The sequence below is a fragment of the Camelus dromedarius genome, chromosome 12 (genome assembly GCF_036321535.1).
Source record: "Camelus dromedarius isolate mCamDro1 chromosome 12, mCamDro1.pat, whole genome shotgun sequence".
Classification (NCBI taxonomy): Eukaryota; Metazoa; Chordata; class Mammalia; order Artiodactyla; family Camelidae; genus Camelus; species Camelus dromedarius.
This window is the reverse complement of record NC_087447.1, coordinates 48,630,544-48,654,544: the sequence shown is the minus strand read 5'-3', so window position 1 is coordinate 48,654,544 and position 24,001 is coordinate 48,630,544. Positions and strand designations below refer to the sequence as shown.

At 41.1% G+C, this 24,001-nt stretch overlaps 1 protein-coding gene across 1 annotated transcript in view; it reads left to right on the top strand.

The window, feature by feature from the left end:
• Window positions 1-17,615: 17,615 nt before the first annotated feature.
• The window catches only part of P4HA3 (prolyl 4-hydroxylase subunit alpha 3), a 35,164-nt gene continuing 28,778 nt past the window's right edge, over window positions 17,616-24,001 (top strand). The window contains exon 1 of the mRNA XM_010989479.3: window positions 17,616-17,849. Within this exon, the coding sequence (XP_010987781.3) occupies window positions 17,641-17,849 (209 nt within the window). The 5' untranslated portion in view covers window positions 17,616-17,640. The remainder of the gene's footprint in view (window positions 17,850-24,001) is intronic.

Genomic DNA, 24,001 nt, shown 5'->3' with positions numbered 1-24,001 from the left:
CAACTAATTTGATGCTATTTGTTATATTTTTGTCCAGTATTATGATTCATCATGTATCTTACAAGAGCCAGTCAAACAAGAGTTGCGTCTATATATGATGAGACCTTGTGTTATAGGCTAAAATAAACTCTTTGTATACATCATTGAATATGCCAGATAAAAATATATGCAGTTAAGAATTAATTATTTTTCTGTATAGCAGTAGCTCACAATTGTGCTCTTGTTTTAATAGTTTCTGTCAGCATCTCATTTTTCCCTACAAAACCACCAAGGTGTATTATAAGTACTGCCTATGAGAATTTGCACTTTAAGTATTTGTGTGTGTGGTTTTCTTGTGGTTTTAGCCAAATGAAGTGTTATCAGTAATAAACAGGTCTCTTCATAGGCAAGAGTTTCTGTGTAATTTTTATTATCTTAGATATTGTGTAGTTCATAAAGTTTTCTATCCAAGCTGAAATGTTCTTGAAATATAAGCATGGCATATCCTAGAATCTACTTTGACCCTACATGAGTATTAGAGCTCATTACTCAGTAAATATTTCATGATTGGTTCATCAGAAGTCCCAGAAGAAAGAGCTAACATTAAAATTTTTCCATCTTACTTTTCCGCTTCTCTCCTTCAGTGGAACTAATTTGCCCATGTTAGCATCAGCTAACATAATAAAAAGTTAAAGGTTTGGAAATCCTTCAAAGTAGTAACTACATATCTGTGATAGTACAGTGGTCATGGAGTGAGTTTCCAGGGTTGTTAGAACTCTGTAGTCCTGGTCTCCACTGCCTGCCTTCCTCTGAACAGGTTCAAAGGTAAGATGAGCGAGAGTAACATTCTACAGGGTCATTTTACCACCGTCTGCATGGACTATTCTGAGAACCATACTAACCACATCCTTACCTCTTCCCCTATTTTATGTTGTTCATAGCACATAAACAATATAATGAATAAATTTAAGGAGTAATATTACTTGTCTTTGTAGTCTCCATGACTATAGCCTTTTCACTATTTTACCACTGCCTAGAACAGTGCATAGCACATAGTAGGTGCCCAGTAAATATATATTGAATGAATGAACCCATCTCATGTTTCTGCCTGCAGAAGAGAAGCACTGAATGCTGCATTGTTTGTGCATATGCACAGAGTTGCACGTGATGAGAAATATGCAGTAGGATACCACCAGCTGTAGAGATTTATGAACCCATTAATCAGTGTCTCAACAAGGCAACACCTACTTCTCACTGCTCCGGGGTCATCTCTGCCCATTTCCTGCTAAGGTCTCAAACTCAGCGTTTTCTTCCTGCTTTCTTAGTCCCACATCCTCCTGCTTTGAAACCTCCAAGTTATCTTTGATTTCTTCTGCCACTGGATATGTGCTATTTGACAAGTTCTTTAAATTTCACAGTCTCTGAGGGTAAGGGCAAGGCCATTAGCCTGAGACCCATCTAAATCAGAGACCAAGAAGCTAACTCAGCCTAAAATAATACTAGGACTGTTATCATCCCCAAGGGAGAAACGTTCATGTGTATGTAAATGGAGGTGTCTTGGAAGAAGGATTATAGTAAAAATGTTTTTTCCCCCATCCTTCCTCTCTGTCTAGTTTGGGGTACCAAACTAGCACTTCCTCATTCCTGTTAGTGATGCAGCCATTCTCCTCTTTATCTTTATTTTGCTCTCTTTACCTCTGGTTCTAATCATTAATGGTCCAACTTTGCATTTGGTTTGCTTTGAATTCAGTCTTTGACCTTTATCCCTCTGCTTCAATCATTCATTTTATTAATATTTATTGGCCTGGAAAAATGTAGGAACCAAGGGTACTCCAGAAGGCTAAGAAGTAGGAACAAAGACACAGCAACTATACTGTGTCTGGAACAGCCTGTTCAGGATACTGTTCCCACTGCCTCCCCACTACCAGATCACCTTTATCTATTCCTGATGTCTTTGGATTCAGAGCACCTGGAGAGATGCCCCAGTTGGACTTTTGTCACATGCCAGCCTCCTAGCTGAAACTAGAGCTTGATAAGGGACGGATGTGACCCCCTCAGCTTCCTTCTGAATGGTTGCAGGAGACAGGCCACTGCAGTTACCCTTCCATCAAGACATAGTGGGAGGAAGTTAATTGATGAATCAGAAATCATGGTGCAGACAATAGGTGGCAAACGTCTGCTACAGTGCCAGAGCAGAGTGTTGGAGAACAAGTAAAAGCTAGGCAAAGGAAGGGGGTGGGCATCTTAAGCACACAACATAGTATGAGTGTGCAGAGAACTACTGAGTGGTTTGGTATTGCTGTGCTGGGAGTAGGGATGTGAGTGGTGAGGTGGGAGAGGGCCCTGTGTGCTGTGCTGCGGAGCTTGGACGTTGGTCAGGAGGTAATGAGAGTCACAGGGAGGTTGAAGCAAACAGTCTCCAAGAGATAATGGTGGGGGTAGAGAGTGGTAGTGGGGAAGATATGAGAGAATCCACCACTGGAAAGAACCTTAAAGGTCATCTTATCCAATCTCATCATTTTCTACAATGTGACGACCAAATGGGAATGCATATTTGAACCTCTCCAGTGACGACAACTTGCCAAACAAGTTGTTCTCTTTGAAAGAAAGGCCAGTAGAGTTCCGTTTTGTGTTCAGCTGAAATCTGCCTCCAGGCTTCTACACTTTGGTCGCACTTGGAAATTCAGTGTTATACAAAAGTCCGTTTACTTGTCACTCAGAGGCTTTTCCCTCAGTCTAAATATGCATAATTCAGCCACTGTTCCTTGTGTGACCTGTGTTTTAGATCTCTCTCACCTCCCTAATCACCCTATGGACAGTTTTCAAAGAGCTGGGTCCAGAAGTAATGTAACACCATAAATATATAGTGCCAGCCCAGAGTAGAAAAAGGTAAGGTTTCTACCTAACATCACTGCACACCAGGTGGCACGGAGAGGGCTCTGCCTGCAGTATACTCCTTGACACCTTTTGCTTTACAAACAACTCCTCTTTTAACCCTTGACTCAACCATCATCCCTTCCAAAAAGCCCTTCCTGCCTGTTGCCCACCCCCACCCCACCAACCACGCTGGGCGGGGCCTCTGTGCTCCACAGCTCCCTTTTGTTATAGCACTTCCCACACCACAAGGAAATGATCTGTTTGTGTGTCAGACTCTCCCAGTCGATTGTGAGCTCCCCGAGGGCTGGAATTGGCTGACTCAGTGCAGTTCCCCAGTGCCCAGAAGTGAGCCAAGCAGATAATGAGCCCTCAGGGGTTCAGCTGAAGTGAACTGAATTGGATTTGAGCTGCATTTTTAAAGGCAAGTAGGCTGTGAATAAGCAAAGAGGAGGAGGCACACATGGTATGTGAATAAATTCAACCTAAAGCAAAGGAAATGTGTGGGTGCCAAATGGGAAGCAGGAGTACTTAAGACTTGCTAGAGGGCTTCTAGCCAGACTGGCTGCAGCAGAGTCACAGCCTGGAGGGGGAAAAGCCCAACTTGAAGCTAAATAAGGAAAGCTGGAGTTGGGGAGGGGCAGAAGAGATTTATTCCCAGGGAGGCAGGGAGCAAGAGCAGAAAAAAATGAAACAGCAGCTGAATCAGAGTTTTTCCCAGTTGTTTGCCATTCCCATGTATGCATGCTTCCCCCTGGTGGACGGGGATCCGTGTCTCCTGAAACAAACTCAGAACCTCTGCCCTGGAAGGAACTCAAATTCAATGCAAGAATCTTTCTTTACAATGAGGAAAGCCTGAGGGTTGGTTGGGGATCCACTTGAGTCTACAGAACAGATTTCTGTGGAACCCAAGTCATCTTACTCCCAATCTGCTGCTTTCTCCCCCATGATGGCTGGTTAAAATTCATTCAGTGAATCAATCTTCAAGCAGAAGGAGTCCTCTCTACTTGTAGTCAGGAGATAACTAAGATCCAGAGAGGAGAAGTGATCCCCTGAGTCACAAAACCGTTCAAGGGCAAACCTGGGACTAATACTCAGGTCTTATGAGTGGTAGTCTCTTTCTCCTTCTGCTTTTCCTAGTAGAAGCAGCACAGTGAATAAAAACCTGGTAAGATGTAACCCATAGCTTTTAAGAAGACAGAAACAATGACAGTGCAATAGAAGTGAGGTGGTAGAGGTAAGCATGGACTGGTGCAGGAGTAGAGTAGGGGCAGCTGTCCTGGATCCAGGAAGGCACTAAAGAATTGCCAGGACTACAATAGAGACTTGAAGGAAGAGCGGGAGCTTGTCAGGTAGAGAAAGGCCTTGCAGACACAGAAGACAGCAGGAAGAAAGCAGGAAGAAGCATCCTGTGGAGGCTGGATAATTGGCTTCTGATCTCAGCCAATGGCATTACGATTTTGCACACTCTTCCTGGGTGAAACGCCCAAAGTTCCAACTACCACTCTGAAGTCGACGACCCACAGATCTATGTTTTTAGGCCAGACCTTTCTAAGCTTCAGAGTCACACATCCAACAGTCTTCAAGTCATCTCTACCTGGATATCCCACAGCACCTCAAACTTACATTGGCCGGTCTAAGCTTTTTTTTCTTTCTCACACCGGACTACCCCCACTGATGCCGGCAAGCTTGCTCCTCGTCCTGTATGGACTGTCTTGGTGAGTTATCATTTATTATTTCTTCTCTCTCCCTCCCCATTCCCCACACTGAAATAAGCACCTGGTGCTGCCAGTTTTACTTCCTAATGCATGAAAACCCCTTCTGAATGCAACAGGATGGAGGTGAGGAATTTTTTTCAATTAAAACTGAATAAAATATGGAGTCATAAGATTACTAGGATAATGGAGCCAGCCCAGAGTTCTGGGAGTTTGGTTGTGCCATCCAGATCTATCCAATATTGACTGCGGCTTAGAAGCAATTCCTGGTTCTAAGGCTGGCTGGGAATCTGAAATGGCAGCAAGGATTCTGGAATTTGCTGCCTGGTTAGTTGACACCCATTTAGTCAGCTTATGTGTGGATTAGATGAGTAGAAAACTCAGTACACTAAGAACCCATCTTCTACTTTTCAGTTTCCAGAGTTGGGGTCGTCTTATGATTTACCCACTGAGCCTTGCCTTTACTTCCAATAACTTTAGCACAGCCAGGATTTCACATCCAGCTGTAGTTGTCAATTGGATTCAGTTACTGTGGAGTTTTGTTATATAGTATCTGTAAAACTCCCTCCTTTTATTCCTTTTGCTGTAGTAAAGAACACAGGTTCTAATTTGAGTGCCTAGTTTCAAGTCCCCTCTTTCTGTCAATCACTATGAGACCTTGAGCAGTGTGAGAGCCAGCCTCCAAGGGGGCCCCCAATAATCCCTGCCAGGCAGAAGTGATGGCATTCCACTTCCAAGATTAGTTTATAAAAGACACTTTATCTTATATCTTGATACTTTTTGTCAGATTATTTGCTCTGCGTGAAGCCAGCTGCCATGTCACCAGCAGCCCTATGGAGAGGCACACGTGTGAGCTTGGAAGCCCTGGCTGTTCCTGTGGAACAGGAGTATGAGTACTTCTTAACTGGTGATTCTGGATCAATGTCTCTATGGGATTGCAGTCATCTGAAGGTTTGGGATCAGCTGGGGCTGGAGGATCAGCTTCCCGGATAGCTCATTCACATGGCTTTTGGCAAGAGGGCTCAGTTCCTCACCACGTGGGCCTCTCCATAGGATTGCTTGAGTGTCCTCACAACAAAGCACCTTGCTTCCTCCAGAGTGAGTGATTCAATGAGAGAGCAAGGCATAAGCCACCGTGTCTTTAAGGACTTGGCCTCGGAAGTCACACAGTGTCATTTCTGCAAAATTCTGTGGTCATACAGAACAATCCTGATACAGTGTGGAAGGGACTACACAGGAGGTGGAAATCATGAGGGTCACTTTTGAGACTGGCTATCACAGGTAGAAAGATAAATCAATTTTGAACATGTTATATTTGAGAAACCTTAGAGAAATCCAAGTGTTGATGACAAGTAGGCAATTGGAAATACGAGTCTGGAACTCAGAAGAGTCTAAGCTAGAGATCTAAATTTGGAAATTATCAACATATTTAAATGGACATGATCACTTTTTTATATTAAATTTAAAGTTATAGTTTAATCTGATTTTGTATGATAAAAACTTTAAAACAAAGAAAATTAGAAAGATACAACAAACACCCATGAAACCACTACCTAGAACAATAAATGTCAATACTCTTTCTCATTTGTCTCGTATATTTTCCTTTCCTTTTAAACCCCTACCTAATCCAGTTCCCTGCCTTGACTCCTATATTGGTTAGATGTCTTTTAATTGGTTAGCTTTTGCTGAATAATTAACTACCCACCCCAAAGGACTTGGTGGTTTAAAACAAGTATTTATATAGCTCACAATTCTGCAGCTCAACATTTTATGCTGAGCTCAGCTGAGTTGCTGTTTTGGTCATGGCTAGGTTCACTCATGTGTTGAAGTCAGCTGCCAAGTTGCCTGGGAGCTAGATAGCTTCTGTTGGAATGGCTCATCTCTGCTCCATGTGGTCTCTTGTCTTCCAGCAGGCTAGGTCAGTTCTGTTCACATGGGTGGCATGACAAGATTACAAGAAAAAGAGTTGAACCATGCTCTTGAGGCATCTTGAGACTTAAGCATGCCTCTGCTTCATTCTACAGGCCAAAAATACCACAAAGCCAGTTTAGATTTAGGGTTGGAGAAATAGTTTCAATCTTTTGATGGGAAGAGCTGCAATGTCACAACTCAAAGAGTATGGATTCAGTGAGGACTGGAGGATTGTGACCATTTTTGTAGTCTACCACAGTAAATACTCTCTGACTATAATTATTCACATTCCTCCAACAGGCAAAATATGCTCATTTCCAATCCAGGAACCCCAAGAGCCTCGCGATTATGTCATCAGACTCGAAGTCTAGGATCTTATCATCTACATCAGGTTTGTATGTGACTTGATGAATATTATTCATTCTGATCTTGATACTTATGAATTAAAAAGATAAGTTATTTGCCTCCCACACACCTAGTATACAATGAGACACAGACAGGATAACCTCAGTGGACACTTCCGTTCAAGAAGGAGAAGCATAAGAAGCACATAGTCATTCTTAAATAGAGCAATTCTGTACTCCAGGAAAACAGAAGTTGTCAGGTCCCTTATCCTAGGAGAGGGAATATCCCTTGGTCAGGCCTAAGTTCTGCTCCCTGGGAGTGGTTTCCTAGTCTATTGAATTCTGTGCTTCTTGGCTCTGCCTTCTGGACTATCCTTTGTCTATCATCTTCCTTGGCTATTTCTGAAGAAGTGGCTTATATTGGCAGCTGAATTAGCAATTTGAATTATTTGAGTCCCTTTTGATTCAGGATGGTGGTACTTTCACATGTACAATTCACTTAAAAACTTTGTGGGTTTTCAATGTATCTGATTATAGTCTACTCCATACTCCAAATGACACAGACCCAATTGTTTTTGAGACATCTCTCTCGATTTTATCACTGCTATTTTGGAATCAGTCTTCTGTGGATATTGCTTTTAAGATTCCAATAAGTCTTTTTGCCTAGGAATCTACTAGACATTATTTTAATTCTCTCAGAGGTGTTTAGTGTGTTACAGCCACACCTTTGATGTGTTTCACATCTCCAGGCTATGTTTCCCTGTAAGAATTCTTTGCTGGCTAGAAAGCCTCAAAATGAAGAATGTCTTATTTTTTAACATGGTAAGTCCTGCCCCTCTCTATTCTCTCTAAATTCATGTTTCAGGCAGGCCAGTTCTTTCTTTAGCTGATACCTCTCTTCCTGTTATAAGGTTATCACACCCAGCTGGGAGCACCCAACTGACACTTTAAGCATTCTGCCTAGAAATCAGGACTTTGATTGAACCAAAAGTTTTTGAGTATTTTTCCACCATCTCCCAAGTTGCTACAGGCAACAGTTTTGCCAATTGTTTTGCCATTATAAAACACAGATTACCATTTTTCCAGCCGCCAGTCACAATTTCCTCACCATTTTCCCAGACTTCACTGTTGGCTTGCCATTTTTCCAATCTCCACCCATCCCTGATCCCAAAGCCAATGCTATGAATTTTGAGATTTTGTTAAAGGTAGCATTTCAGACACCAATTTCCATAACAGTCAACTTTTACTGCAAAACAAACTATACACAACTTAGTGGCTTAAAACAACAACTATTTATTTATCTCACCGTTCTGCAGTTTGGCAGTTTGGACTGAGGTCCGCAGGCTGGTTCTTCTGGTCATAGCTGGGTTCACTTACCAAATGGAGATCAGCTGCCAAGTTGACTGGGTGCTGGTTGGTTCAGGATAGCTGTAGCTGGGTTGGCTGAGCTCTGCCTCACGTTGCTCCCATAAAACAGCAGGCTAGCCCAGGCTTGTTCACATAGGTGCCTGGACATGGTTCCAAAAGAGAGGACCAAAGCATGCAATGCCTCTTGAGACCTAGGCTCAAAACTGGCACACTGTCCCTTTTGTTGAACTTTATTGGCTAAAGAAAGTAATAAGGCCTTCCCAGTTTCAAGGGAAGAGGAAATAGACTCCACTTCTTAATGGAGGAAGATGCAAAGTCACACCACAAAGGATGTGGGTACAGGAAGGAAAGAGGATTATGGCTATCTTTACAGTCTACCTCCTCACAGGCCACCCTCTGTGTATCCTTCCCTTCCATATCTTATTTATGTATGTGTACATATATACATACATATGGTATTTTTGTCAGTTTTATGTATTTTTTTAAATTGTGTTTCTTTTATTTTTTATTGAAATATAGTTGTTTACAATGTTGTGTTAGTTTCTGGTGTACAGGAAAGTGATTTATCTTTATATATACATATAGATATTCTTTTTCAGGTTCTTTTCCATTATAGTTCATTACAAAATATTGAATATAGTTCCCTGTGTTACACAGTAGGACTTTGTTTATCTATTTTATATATAGTAGTTTGTATCTGCCAGTCCCAAACTCCTAATTTATCCCATCCCCCCTTTCCACTTTGGTAACTGTAAGTTTGCTTTATATGTCTGTGAGTCTGTTATTGTTTTGTAAATAAGTTCATTTGTATCATTTTTTAGATTACACATATAAGTGATATCCTATGATATTTGTCTTTTTCTCTCTGACTTCGCTTAGAATGATGATCTCTAGGTTCATCCATGTTGCTGTCAATGGCATTATTTCATTCTTTTTTACGGACTGAGGAATATTCTGCTACATACATATATATATACACACACACACACATACATATACATATACATACCAACTTCTTTATCTATTCATCTATTGATGGACATTAAGTTGTTTCCATGTTTTGACTATTGTAAATAGTGCTGCTATAAGCATTGGAGTGCATGTATCTTTTTGAATTGGAGGTTTTGTCTTTCCCAGATACATGCCCAGGGGTGGGATTGCTGGATCATATGGTAACTTTTTTTTAGTTTTTTAAGGAACCTCCATACTGTTCTCCATACTAGCTGCACCAGTTTGTATTCCCACCAATAGTGTAGGAGTGTGGAGAGGGTTCTCCATGACCTCTCCAGCATTTATTGTTTGTAAACGTTTTGGTGATGGCCATTCTGACTGGTGTGAGGTGATAACCTCATTGTAGTTTTGATTTGCATTTCTCTAATAAATAGCAACATTGAGATGCCTGTTGGCCATCTGTATGTCTTCTTTGGAGAAATGACTAGATCTTCTGCCCATTTTTTTATTGGGTTGCTTGGTGTTTTTTTGTTGTTGTTGTTACTGAGCTGTATGTGCTGTTTGTGTATTTTGGAAATTAAGCCCTTGTTGGTCGCATTGTTTGCAAATATTTTCTCCTAGTCCATAGGTTGTCATTTTGTTTTGTTTATGGTTTCGTTTGCTGTGCAAAAGCTTATAAGTTTGATTAGGTTCCATTTGTTTATTTATGCTTTAATTTCCATTGCCTTGGCAGACTGACCTAAGAAAACATTGCCACAATTTATTTCAAAGGATGTTTTGCCTATGTTCTCTTCCAAAAGTTTTATGGTGTCATGTCTTATATTTAAGTCTTTAGGCCATTTTGAGTTTATTTTTGTGTATGGAGTGAGAGAATGTTCTAACTCCATTGATTTACATGAAGCTGTTCAGTTTTCCCAACACCAATGAAGAAACTGTCTTTTCTCTATTGTACATTCTTGCCTCCTTTGTCAAAGATTTATTGACTATAGGTGTGTGGGTTTATTTCTAGACTCTTCTGTTCCATTGATTCATATATCTGTTTTTGTGCCAGTATCTCATTATTTTGATTACTGTAGTTTTGTAGTATTGTCTAAAGTCTGGGAGGGTCATGCCTCCAGCTTTGTTCTTTTTCCTCAGGATTGCTTTGGCAATTGTGGGTCTTTTGTGGTTCCATGTAAGTTTTAGGATTATTTATTCTAGTTCTGTGAAAAATGCCCTGGGTATTTTGATAGGGATCACATTAAATCTGTAGATTGCTTTGGGTAGTATGGTCATCTTAACAATATTAATTCTTCCAATCTGAGAGCATGGACTATCTTTCCAGAGTTTTATATGTTTTTAAATGAACAGCTTTATATATACTAGAGAATTTGTATAATGTAAATGTAAGATATGAAGAATAAAACACTTTTGTACCTACCACTCAGGGAAAGAAAGGGAATTTTAATCAATACATTTTAAGCTCCCTGTGTGCCCCTCCACCAAACATTTTTTTCTCACCTGGACTATAAGGCAGCCTCTTAACTGGCCTTTCTGCCTCTGGTCTTGCCCCCTCCAGTCAGTTCTACCCACTGTAGTCAGACTGATCTTTAAAAAACAAAAACGTAATCACATCATTCCTCTGCTTAAAAACTTTTCAGTGGCTTCCCAGTGACCTTAGGATAAAAGCAAAGCTATTAGTAAAGTAGGTTCTTCATCATCTGGCTCCTGTTTATACTTCATGTCTCATTTTTGCCATCTATCCCTCCATGTGCCATGCTTTTTCTCAAAAGTGTTCGTTGAATTTTGACCACAGAAATGGCTTCCTTAGTTCCCTGTACTTCCTTCTACATGGCATATATCACTATTGTTCTTTGCTATTTACTTGTTTGTCTCTACTACTTGACTGTATGGATTCTGAGGGCAGGGACGCCATCTGGCTCCTCTGCTATATCCTTGGATGCCCAGTAATGGTTGAATGAATGGTAGGCTCTATGGACAAAGAGAAACTCCACAAAAAGCTCCTGGACTAGGTGGAGAACCGATAAATACATTGATAAATTAATCTTGTTGTTAAGCAAACAGCAAATGTATGACAAGGTTGGTGGATTTGAGTTGGCATCTAATTCCACCAGGGGGCACTATAGGAATACCTCAGATTAAAAAAAAAAAAAAAATCCTGTTGTTTCCTTGGAAAGACCGACCTTAGCTGAGAGTTGGAGATTCAATTGGATTCAATTTCAGGCTTTACCATCTTGCTGCTGAATCACTTAACCTCAGTGACGTGTGGTTTTCTCAACCGTAAAAGGCAAAAGATCAGTAAATACCTCATAGGCTTATTGTGAGGATGAAGGAGCTAGATATTAGAAAAGATTTGGCAGAGGACTGGCACATAGAGGACCCTTGGTAAAAAGATTGATTGGTGGGATTATTTTGAATGCTCTTTCTGCTCTGTTTATTCTATCTTTTAAAATGAGTACCTGCCACTGCCTGGCACTTTGCTAAGCACAGTCCTGCCTACATGAAACTTATGATCTGGTAGAGCAGATAGCCATGAATTATAGAAATAAGGAAGTATAATTGTAATAAATGCTACCAAGGGAAAATATAATGAGTGTTTTGAATTTCATGGGGATTCAAACCTAATCTGCAGACAAATCAAAAGTCCTTCAGGAAATGACTCTAAGGATGAGTAGGGGTTAGTCAGAGATTATGCAGGAAAAAGGTTGGCAGGAGCAGAAAATGAAAAGGTCAAAGGCCAGCATGGCTGGTATGGTGTGAGCAGGGGAGAGTGGCATCATGTGATGCTGCTGCTGATGATTACTCCTGGAAAATCTTTCCCTCCTCTGCCTTGATGTTTATTTGAAAATCTTGATCTTTCCTCAACCTTTTATTTCTACTTCAATTTTCTTTCTATTTTTGCAGTAAAAAGCATAATAATATTAGTGACATTTCTTCAAAGCTAACATGCATTTTTTTAGTTTTTGACATGCAGAAATAGAAATTGTCTAATAATACAGGTCAAAGAACAGACAAACAAAAAAACCTTGCTGAATACCAAACAGGAACATAAATAGAGCCTCACAAACTTAGCATTCTTGGAAAATATCAATTCTGTTGTCATGCGATTATTTGTACTTGTAGCATAATTTAGTTAAAATTTAGTTTGGTTTTGGTTGAATTTGGAACCCTGTTGTTAATGGAATGACTTCAAAAATTCCTCTCTGATACAGAATTAAAACAAAATATTATAGTATAGGAAATTCTGGTTGTGGGAAGATGCCTTGCCCACTGAATGCAGCTATAAAACCTGGACAGAATGTGTAGAGTAGGCATTTGAGGGCTCTGCAAAATAAATGAGAACAGGTAGATTGAGAGGAAAGACCAGAACTTGAAGCACCACTGACCTGGCGGTTAGTTTCTCTCTTTGATCCTCAGTATCTGTAAATCCAAACGTGAGCTCCAGGTTGAGGACTAGGAAAGCTGCAGGGGAAACCCTCTAGTGCTGGCTCAGTAGGAAAGGAAAGAGGATTCTCGCATTGAGGTGGTGGGGGGACCCACTTTTTTATCCTCTCCTGCACTCCTCCCTCTAGGCAGTTCCGCAGTGGTGGTCACAATGGCAGTGATGGTAGTGAGAGCCTAGGGCCACCTAAAACTTTCAGTTATCTTATGTATTACATCTACACACATTGAAACCATATTAAATAATGCTGTAAGTTTTGCTTTCAACAACCCCAATAGGGTGGGGCAAACTCCCATAAGGTGGGGCAAACTCCTATTGATTTTTCTCTTTCTGTCCTCCTGCCACTTGGCGCTAGATACATGCAGTAATGAAAAGTACACAGCAGAGAAGGGTAACTGAACCCCCAGGTTTTTGGCTAAGGACTGAAAGGAGAGGGGGCGGGTCAGAAGACTGGAAAGTATCAGAAATCACAGACAGGGAGGAGTTCAGGAGAGCAACCTCATAATTCCTGACCTCACCCCTGAACTGTGCAGGCATGTATCTTACACTAAATAGAGTACCATACACTTGGGCACTAAGATATGGTATAGACCACTGTTCAGATTTAAGACTGGCCAGTGGGTGACATACAACTGGGATAGATTTGAATAGCATTGCAAAAGCTTTGAATACTGAACTGACACTGGAACCACAGCCACAGAAAGCAGGTCAGTACTTCTGAATCAAACTGGGTCAACTGCATGCTAAAACAAAAAATATTACTATTATCCATAAAATTTAAACAAGATCTGAACATTTATAACATAATATTCAAAATGTCTAATATTTAATCTAATGTTATTCAGCATGCAGAGAACCAGGAAAATCTCAATTAGTATGAGAAAAGACAACAGATGTCAAAGAAGAGATGACATAAATGTTTAAATTGGTGAAGGTTGTTATAAACTGCTCCAAGAAGTAAGGGTGAATACTCTTGAAATGAATGGAAAGGTAGAAAGTATCAGGAAAGAAGAAATATGAAGAGGAATCTAATGAAAGTACAAGAACCAAAATAAAAAACTCACTGGTGGACTGAATATCAGAGTAGACATAACAGAGAAAAGAGTCAGTGAACTTGAAGATAGATCCACTAAAATTACCTAATCTGAACAACAGAGAGGAAAAAAGATTAAAAAAAAAAAAGAAGAAGAACAGCGCCTTAATGACCTGTGAACCAGAGCCTAATTTATGTCATTAGATTTCCACAAGATTATTCAAATGCTTGTTTTTCAAATAATATATAAATGTTTCCCAGATTTGACAAAGTACATAAACCTACAGATCCAAGAAGTTCAGTGAAGCAGAGTGGATAAACCCCCCAAGAAATCCTTGCCCACATCCTAATCAAACCTCTGGAAAAATAAAAGACAAAATCTTGAAACTACACAGAGAAAAAAATGATTTATTGCTTATAGAGAGACAGTGATTTAAATGACTGGATTTCTCATTGGAAACCATGGAGCCCAGCACATTTTTAAAAGGCTGAAAGAAAGGAACTGTCATAGTAGTAACAATATACTTCAAAAATAAAATAGAAATAAAGACCTTCTCAGATGAAAGAAAGTTAAGACAATTCACTGTCAGCAGACTTGCCCTAAAAGAATTACTGAAGCAATTGAATCAGTAATCAAAAACCTTCACACAAAGAAAAGCCCAGGCATAAATGGTTTTAATGGTGACTTCCACTAAATGTTTAAAGAAGAATTGACTCCAACCATTTGCATGTTCTTCCAAAATATAAACTAAGGAGGGACTACTTTCAAACTCATTCAGTGAGTCTAATATTATCCTGATGCCAAAACCAGACAAAGATATCACAAGAAAACTACAAACCAACACCACCTATTAATAGAGATACAAAAATTCTTCACAAAATATTAGCAAACTGAACACAGCAACATATGAACAAGATTTACCCCATGAATGCAAGGTTGGTGTGTAACAAACAAAAATCAATCATTATCACACATTATACTAAGAAAATAAAGGATAAAAACCACATGATGATTTCAATAGATGCAAAAATGTGTTTGACAGATAAAAACACTCAACCAATTAGGAACAGAAGAGATCTTCCTCAACATAGGGCACTGACAAAACACCCATAGCTAACATCATACTTAATGGTGAAAGACTGAAAGCTCCTCCCACAAAATCTGGAACAAGAAAAGGATATCCTCTCTTGTTACTTCTATTCAACATTGTACTGGAAGTTCTAGCAAAGGAAATTAGGCAAAAAAGAAAGAAAAAGCTCCCAGATTGGAATGGAAGATGCAAACTATCTCCAATTTCTGATGTTTTAATCTTTTATATATAAAATCATAAGGAATGCACAAAAACATGATTAAACATAATACACAATTTCAGTAAGCTTGCAGGATACAGGATCAATATACAAAAATCAATTGTGTTTCTATATACCAACACTGAACAATCTAAAAATGAAATTAAGAAAGCAATTCCATGTATGATATTATCAAAAGTAAAGCCTTTTTATGAAATGCCGATAATAGGTAAATCCATATAGATGGAAGGTAGGTTGGTGATTGCCACATGGAAGGGGGATGGAGAGTGACACCTAATGGGTACAGGGGTTTTTTGGGGGTGGGGCATTGAAGAAAATATTCTAGAATTAATTGTAATGGTTGCACAACCCTGTGAATATAGTAAAGCCAATGAATTGTGCACTTTAAAAATGTGGATTTTATAGTATGTAAATTATACCTCAACTTTTAAAAGGAAACTATGTATAATTGGTTCTATCTGCTGAAAGAACTTGGGAGTAAAGACACTCCAGTTGCAGTGAGCATACCTAGCACCCAGATCTTGGTTTCTGAATACTCTTCACTAAGGAATGAGGGCTCATGGGAGACATGCTTGATTGCTGGAATGAAGCAGGGAAAGTACATGATGATTTGGAATACCTTGGAAGTAACAAAATATGGAAGTGCTCAAGGAATGAAGGGGACATATCAAAAGGGCACAGGAGCCAGGTTGAAAGGGCTACCATTGGCCAACTAGAGCAATTTGAGATTCAAAATAAGCAAAGTAATGAATTATAATCCATTCAATAAAATTCATGAGCCCATACTCAAATAAAACAAGTGAATAAGTAAATAATAGGACATCTCAAGAGCCTTAAGTTTAATCACACCTGCAAAATTCCTTTTGTCATGTAAGGCAACATAGTCACAGGTTTTGGGAATTAGGACATGGGCATCTTTGGAGGGGGCATTGTTCTTCCTGCTACAACCCTCAACCTTCAATGGGCAGAAAGCAGGCTAAGATGACTACTCAGTTGCCAATACAGACCCTTGGTCTTTACACCATAAGGGAAAGTTTTATGAGGGAAAGTGTGATGGAGAGGAAGTCAGAGTAGAAAGAGACAGTTTAACCAATTGTGGTTTAAATAGCTTTATTTTGCAAATTTTACAAATACATAAAACAATATGAACACATTGTTGCACACTGCCAGCCCTCAGTCCTGAGGGCTTTGGAAAGGGTTTGTGCAATTTAGGAGCCTTGAAGCTTAACCTTCAAAAGCTTCATGGTAAATCTGCCTCTGGTAGCAATTAAGACTTTGGGACCTGGATCCACACTACCTGGGTTCAGTTTCCTGCTCTACACTTACTAGTTGCGTATGTTGATGCTTTAATGTTACGGGTTAGGTTCTCCAGAAGCAGATGCTGAGATGGAGTTTGAAGTGCAAGATAGGAATCAGGAAGCACAGAGGAAGAGGTCAAAGAAGCTTGACAAAGTCTTGATCAGTGAGGCAGGAGGGCTAGAGCTAGTGTTGCCTGTCAGAGCTATCTCATGTTGGGCATAAATAGCTGGGCCTTTATTCCCTCATCTTGCTTAGTCACTGGATGACAATTAATGCCACCTTTAAAACTTCCATTGGATTTTCATGAGGACAGGCTAAATTTCTTACTATGACGTGCAAAGCCCCTTCACAATCTAACAGTCCCAACCACAAGGAACTTTTCATCATTTCTGCAACTCAAACTATTTTCCATCTCTGAACCTTGGTATACATAAGCCCATGGAAAGCCCATCCCTTCTTTGCCTGTCATCTTCCAGACAATTCCTTTTCATCCTTTTAGACCTGCACACAGTGCCTCCTCTGTGAAGCCCTCTCCACTGTCTGTGCCTGGGGATGGGCTCCCTCCTCAGGGTTGCCGTTGCTTACTACACACCCCTTGGTTACTCTGATGGTACTTTGTGGTTATTTGTTTACATCTCTGTCTCCCCTCCTGAGTTCATGGGTTTGATATGCTATTTCTCTGTGCCCTCAGCACAGTAGAAGAGGTGCTAAGTATTTGTTAAATGAATGAATGATTGAATAAACATTGCCTGGGAAAGAGGGGGAAAGAATGAGTAGTAGGATATAATAATATTTTTGTTTGCCTAAGTGACTATGAGTATATGGTGTAGAGCAGTGACCCAGGACCCCAGAGTTTTTGGTTGTATAGGTCCTAGGTTTGTCGTGCACTGACCCTAGTGGCCTTCACCCTTCTTCACCTCCGGTCAAAATTCTGTTCATCCTTCAAGAGGGCTCAGGCGTCAAGTCCTGTGTGAAGTGTTTTCTTCCTCTCTGGCCTGTCACAGCTCTTTACCCGCACCGCTGTTACCTTACCACATTTACTCTCCTGATTTCTCCATCAGAATACAGTGATGTTTCTGTGTATTCATTCCTTGATCCAGAGGGGTGAATATTTTTGGATGTCGTCGTACAGCCATTGACCAGTGAATTCATTCCTCACCACTCTCGCTGCCTCGATTTCCGCAGTGGAAATGCTTTCCTAGGGCTGTGATTTAGTGGAGAGCGGGCGGACACTTAGGTGGCAGGTAGACCCCATACAATCTGAGGAGCTAAAGAGCAGGAAAGTGGGAGGTGGAGAGCGAGGGGAGGGGTGAGAGCAAGGAGTCGGGGGCGGGGCCGAGGGGCGGGGCGGGGCGGGAGCGGCGGGCGCCGGGTCGGCGGATCGGTCTGAGGGGACGCGCGCGAGCGCCGGCGATGGGACCCGTGGCGAGGCTGGCGGCGCTGCTGGCGGTGCTGGCAGTGCTGGCGCTCCGGGCAGGAGACCCGGCGCGGGCCGCGGCGCGCGACGACACGTTCTCGGCGCTGACTAGTGTGGCGCGCGCCCTGGCGCCCGAGCGCCGGTTGCTGGGACTGCTGCGGAGCTACCTGCGCGGGGAGGAGGCGCGGCTGCGGGACCTGACCAGGTGAGGGCAGGGCAGTGGGGCCTGAGTGGGAGAGACTGAGTCCGAGGACGCGGTCAAGACATTGTGCCACAGGGTGGGGGGTAACTCTTAGGCTCAGTGTCACCCTGCGTGGGACCTTGGGCACAGTGTCATACCATGAGACTGAGACATCGTCGCCCAGTGTGACATCCCCGATCCATCTTTATCCTGTGTGGGGGCCCCAGACAATGTGGGACCTCAGGATCCGTCCCTCACACACACAGTGACATCCCACATCCAACATCACACAGCCGAGTTGATACACTGTGGAAAAATGTGGTGGAGTGGCTCTGAGGTGGAATAGGACCTTACAAGGTGCTGTGTCAAGCTGTGTGGGCCCCCAGGCTCTGTGTCACAGAGACACAGCGACACTGCAAGAGTGAAATGGAGATAATACAGTGACACTGTAGCCACACATGTTGACTGTGTGGCCCAGGGCACTAATGTTTAGTATGAGGTGACATTCTGTGACCATGTATGAGATGTACACGTCGTTGAGACTGGGTGGGCACGACACTATGTATCATACTCTGCATGTGAAAGATGCCAACTAATTGTCCAGGTCATTGTATGAATAATGCTTCATGTTCATCAGTTCGTTCAACACACATGTTTGAGTGCCTACTCTGAGCCAAGTACTGTTCCAGGCACTGGGGAAAGAATGGTGCACAAGATCCAACCTGCCCTCAAGGAACTTGGAGTCTGTAACATCATGATTGTTAATCCAAGGTGTCCATCCTTCCCTTTGCTTTCAGTGCTCCTTTCTCTTCACGTGTGTAAGAGCTCTCTAAATGCCATAATTGATATGTTCCATGTGTATGAAACCATTTGACACCAAGAAAACACTGGGGAAAACTGTACTTGATGCTGGAGGATACTTAGTGTAGCACACAGCAGCAGATGCTCAGCCAATATTGTTTTACTGTACAATCAACAAACTCTACGGTAAGACTTGGACCCTGGGGCACTATAATCATGCACTGACTCTGTCAGTGTCAAACAGTGAAAGATGAATGATTGGTTATGATACCATGTGTATGAATATGTGTTGTGCACCTTCTCGGGACACTGAGAAGCTCACAATGTGAGAAACAGGGTGTAACTGCATAGTTATCTGAATATATTAATGGTATTTATACCTTGTGACCCTCAGCTGAGCTGAGACAACAGAAGGCTGTCTCACAATGTGCTGCTCATAAAACTGTGGGTGTGTGTGATAGTAATGTTTCCGGGGCATATGGGAAGAAGGTGTGAGGGACACTATTGCTGTGTGGAAGAGCCCACATGGAAGAGAATCAGTTTGCGTGAGGAAGCGTATGTGAGAGATCCTGTTTGTTATTCAATGATGTCTGAAGGGTTATGTAATGTGGTACATGCTCTTAAGTATGTAGCCTGCATGTAAGTAGTTATATGCATGTTTAAATTTATTGTTAGTCTGAAATAGCATGATGATAGACACACACATATAGTATATGTAAGTTTATATAAGTGTGTATGAATTATAACAGTAAATAATGATAATTTCAATAATTCTTGTCATTCTTTGGAGTAGTATAGTTGCTTGGTGTTCTCTGGGCCCATGTTTACATAGCAAAATGATTCAATTTTTTCTTAGTCCAGATTCATTGGAGTCCAGGTTCATTGGTGGAAATGGAACAGACTCTCCTCTTTGATCTGAGATGCCATCATCCTCCCTGCTACGCATGTGCTTGTTCTCATACCACTAATCTCTCTATTTGAGTGGCTCAGATAGAGGTGGGAGCAGAATCCTGATGCTGGGCCTCTCAGGGAACAGGTTCAGAAGAGAGGGCTGGCAGCATTGATCAAAACAGCTGGCCGGGGCCACTCCCCCCTGCATGCTGGTCTGCTTTACTGTCTTCTCACCACTGTCGTTGTCACAGCTTTGTCACAGTGGGAGGTCTTGCACAAACTTTATCTCGATTGATTCTCTCTCACACACAGTGCTTTGAAATAAGTTTGTATTACTCTCTTAAACAAATGAGAACTCGTGTAAAATGTCAGAAAACTAAAGTTTAGTACCTTATCCAAGATTGCAAAATCTATTAGGTAGCAAATCCAGGACTAGGACACAGTTCTTTGGTTGTTTCCTTCTATCATCCTTACTGCTTGCTTTATGTAATATGCCAGAACCCTGACCAAGCCCCATAGCTATGAGGTTTTATGAGCAACTGGAGTACATAGTGGTTAGGAGTCTGGATTCAGGAATTTAACAGACGTCTGTTTGAATGTTTGGCTCTGACCTTGAGCTCTGTCCTTTACCTCTTTAAGCATTAGTTTCCTAATCTGTGAAATGACGATAATAATAGTACCTACCCTCATAGTGTTGTTGGAAGGATTAAATACCACGTCAAGGAATATAATAATTGCTCAACAAATGTTAGCTCTTTATGATTGGAATATAATAATTGCTCAACAAATGTTAGCTCTTTATGATTGTTGTTTAATACTGGCTTGTGAAACTAGACCTCACTTTTAACTTAAACAGTAACTACGATTGTGAGAGCCCAGATAATAAAAAAGACTCAGAAAAATTCTAGATTCTCTTCTCAGCTGACTTATGAACATCTAATTTCAGAAAGTTTAGTTTGATACTGTCAAGACTATCTGTTCTCTAGTCAGTGCTCTAAAAACCTAGTGAAATGTTTGCTTTTTAAAACAAGAATTTTGGCAGTTCCTGCTCATTTTCCTATACTCCCAATCTGGTGATCTAATGTAACTTGAGATGTTATTTCTGAGGGCCTAAGTTGATATTCTTCTTTGAATTTCTAAATTTAGAAATTAAATATTTTTGATGTTGAAACCACTACTCCCTACCCCAAGTTAATGATAAAAATTATACTAGTTATAATATATAAAGTTGTATGCTAGTATAGTATTACATATACTAGTTTTATAAATACATTTAGTTAACCCCTAGCTTTTTTTGTTGTTGCAGTTTAAAAAAAAAAAACTACCAAGATTTAAAAAGTAGTGTCAGCAGCAATTATTTCTGTGCTAGCAATTAAGCATTCAGAATGTCTCAGAAGAACCGAGACAAAGCCATTTCTGAATTCCAAAGGAGAAACATATTTAATTAAAATAGCCCGTGTATTGTGGTTGGGTAACCTGTCCAAGGCTATGTTTAATGCAGGGATTGGGTTTCAGATTTTATGTGCAGATTCTTGAAGGAAAGGATCTGATTTTCCACTCTCAGCAGCATTTGTTAAAGCAAAAAGCCATTTAGGAAACCCTGGGGTTTGAATTCAGCATCCAGTAACTTGGTCTCTGAAAACCAGCTATTTGCTCAGAGGCTGGGCCTAGGGCCAATATTTAGATTCCAAACCAGCCTGAGATATCATTTGATAGTTTTTTTTTTTCTCTTTGTGTGACAGAAAAATGATGTGCTTGAACACTGAATTGATTTATGTGCTGCAATAGAGATCGAACCCCCGCCCAAAATAAATTGACCCCATAATACAAAGTGGGATGTGAAGTGAACAAAGAGACAGTGCCTTTGATCTGATGGGTGACTTAGGACAGCTCTTCACCTCTCTGCCTTGCGTCTTTCCCTTTGTGCTTCAGTCTCCTCTGATGCCCGTGAAACATCAGTTGTAGAGCGCCAGTGAGGAATCTATTTATTCACTTGTGGAAAAGGTGATAGAAAGAAATAATAGAATGGCTGTGCTGAAAGGATCCATAGAGACCTTCTTAGACCAGACCAGTTCTGCCGCTTTATAGAGGAAGAAGCTGAGGAATGGTTGGAGGCTAGATCAGGATACCTCTCAGGTCTCCTCCCAGCTCCTCCCCATCTAACTGTCTTATAAAATCCCTGCCCACTCAGCCTCAGTTGTCTCTGGACACTTGCCCTTCAGACTGGACTCAAGCCTAAGCCTCTGCTTGTAAGTGTTTTTGTCTAGCAGTGGAATATCTTTCACTAAGTAGTTCCATGTGGAGCTGAAGCAGGAAATAATGGGTAGTAAAAAAAAAAAATCCCACACCCTGGAAGCTGGTTTATTTTCAAAACCCTAGAGTAGCTGCTCTCATATACCCCTGTCTTGTGGATCAGAGACACCCTGGGACTTGACAGGCTTCCTGTTTCCTCCCTGGGGCACCCAAGCACAGATTCTTTTTCCTTAGTTTATGCTTGAATTGAATGCTTGGCTCACTGGAAGCACCTCTACCAGTCTTCTCTTTCAGGCAATTGTTTATAGTTGAGCCCCACCCTTGAGAAATCCTTAGACTGTTTCAAGGGATTGAAATCCCCCCACCTTACCACTCCCTCTCTTCTTCAGTTCTATCCCTTTCCACTCTCTGACAACCTCCATTTGGGCCAATGGACTTCTCAAGTTTCATGTGCTCATGTTCACATTCGTATAAATCCATATCCTTTACACTTTGCACACACTTTTTTCTTTTACTTCCATTGTTACTATATTGTTTTCAAAATTAATAATTTTATAACAAAGGAAAAAATTCTTAGAGGGCAGGACTAGAACTCTTAAGTTTGCCGTATTATAACCAATAAATTTCAATAATATAAATCCCATTCAGGGGTTAGAAATGGAATAGCCATCAAATACCAGGAAAGGAAATAGCGTCTTTTGGTTATATGAACACTCGTAGGACATTCGAGGAGGAGAGAAATTAACTAGAAAGATGATCACTTCTGACCCCAAAATTTCTGGCCCTTCTCTGCAAATGTTGACATGCCAGAAAGGTGGGAAGCATGCTGGATAACCCACCTCTTCATTACATTAAAACTATCACCAGTTTCTATATGATGCACTCCTAAATATCTCTCTTGAAACCATCCCATTCTCTGCCCCACTGTCACTGTTATGGTTCAGACTCTACTTGTCTCTTGCTTACAGTTTTGAAATGGCCTAAGGGGTCTTTCTGCTTCCGGTCACTTCCATTTCTAAATCCTCCTCCCACCCTCTCACAAATTTATATATGTAACATGTAGTGTATCCCACTCTCACTTAAAACCTTTTTGGTGGCTCCTAATTGCACTCAGGGTAAAAACCAAATTTCTCAGAAAGACCTATGAGGTGCTCCTCATTTCTCCGGCCTGATCTACCCATCCTCCCAACACGCCCTGGGCTCCAGCAATACTAAAACTGCTTGTGAGTTCCCTACTGTTTCTCTCTGTACCTTTGCATATGTTGAACTGTCTCTGCCTGCCTGGAAGGAGGCCTCCTTCTCCCTTCCTCATTATTTGCACTTACCCATCAAATCTCAGTTTATTATCTCTTCTGTGAAACCTTCTCTGACCTGCTTTAGCCAAATTAATCATCCCTTCTGTGTACTGCCCACTAAGCCTTGTTCTTAAATCTGATGTTGCATCTGTATTGTAATTATTTATCATCTCAGAGGCTGCAAGTCTTTGAGATTAAGGTTACTGTCTTACCTTGATCACTGGACCTTGTTTTGCCTTTGTATCCCCAGCTTCCAGCATGGAGTCTGACATCTAGCAAGTAACCAGTATAGACTGACTTACTGAATGAACAAATACATGCCTTTGTACACATTGGTCCCTCTTGGCTCAAACAAAACAAAACAAAACAAAACACACAAACAAACCAGTCTCTTCCCTTCTTTGTTCTAGCTCCCTGGGAAACAGTATGGCAAAATCAGCCAAGAACCCCGGCTTCAGAGTCAGGCAGACTTGGGTTCATTCCTGGCTTTGTTGTTTACCAACAGCACGGCCTTGTTTCAGTTTCTTCTTCTGAAGAATGTGCATGATAAAATTTACTCTAAGCATTGCTAGGGGGATTAAATGAGACAATATGTTTAAAGCACTTAGCAGGATGCTCAGTACATAGTAAGGACTCAATAAGTAGTAGCTATCAGTATTTTAACTAATCCTCAGGACTCAGATCAGGTGCCATATCCTCTGGGAAGTCTTCCCTTACATCTTCTAATTCCCACCTGAGTCAGTGCCCTGCCTGCAAATTGCCACAGCATCACATAACATTATATGCTCTCCTCTGTCATAGCATGTGCCACAGTTATCATAATTAATTCAACAATATTTTTTAAGCTTTTACCAGATCCTTAGTTTTGATAACAGAGTGATGAGAGAAGAAAGGATTTTCTTGTTTGTGCCCTCCTTGAGAGCTTCACTCTCTCTT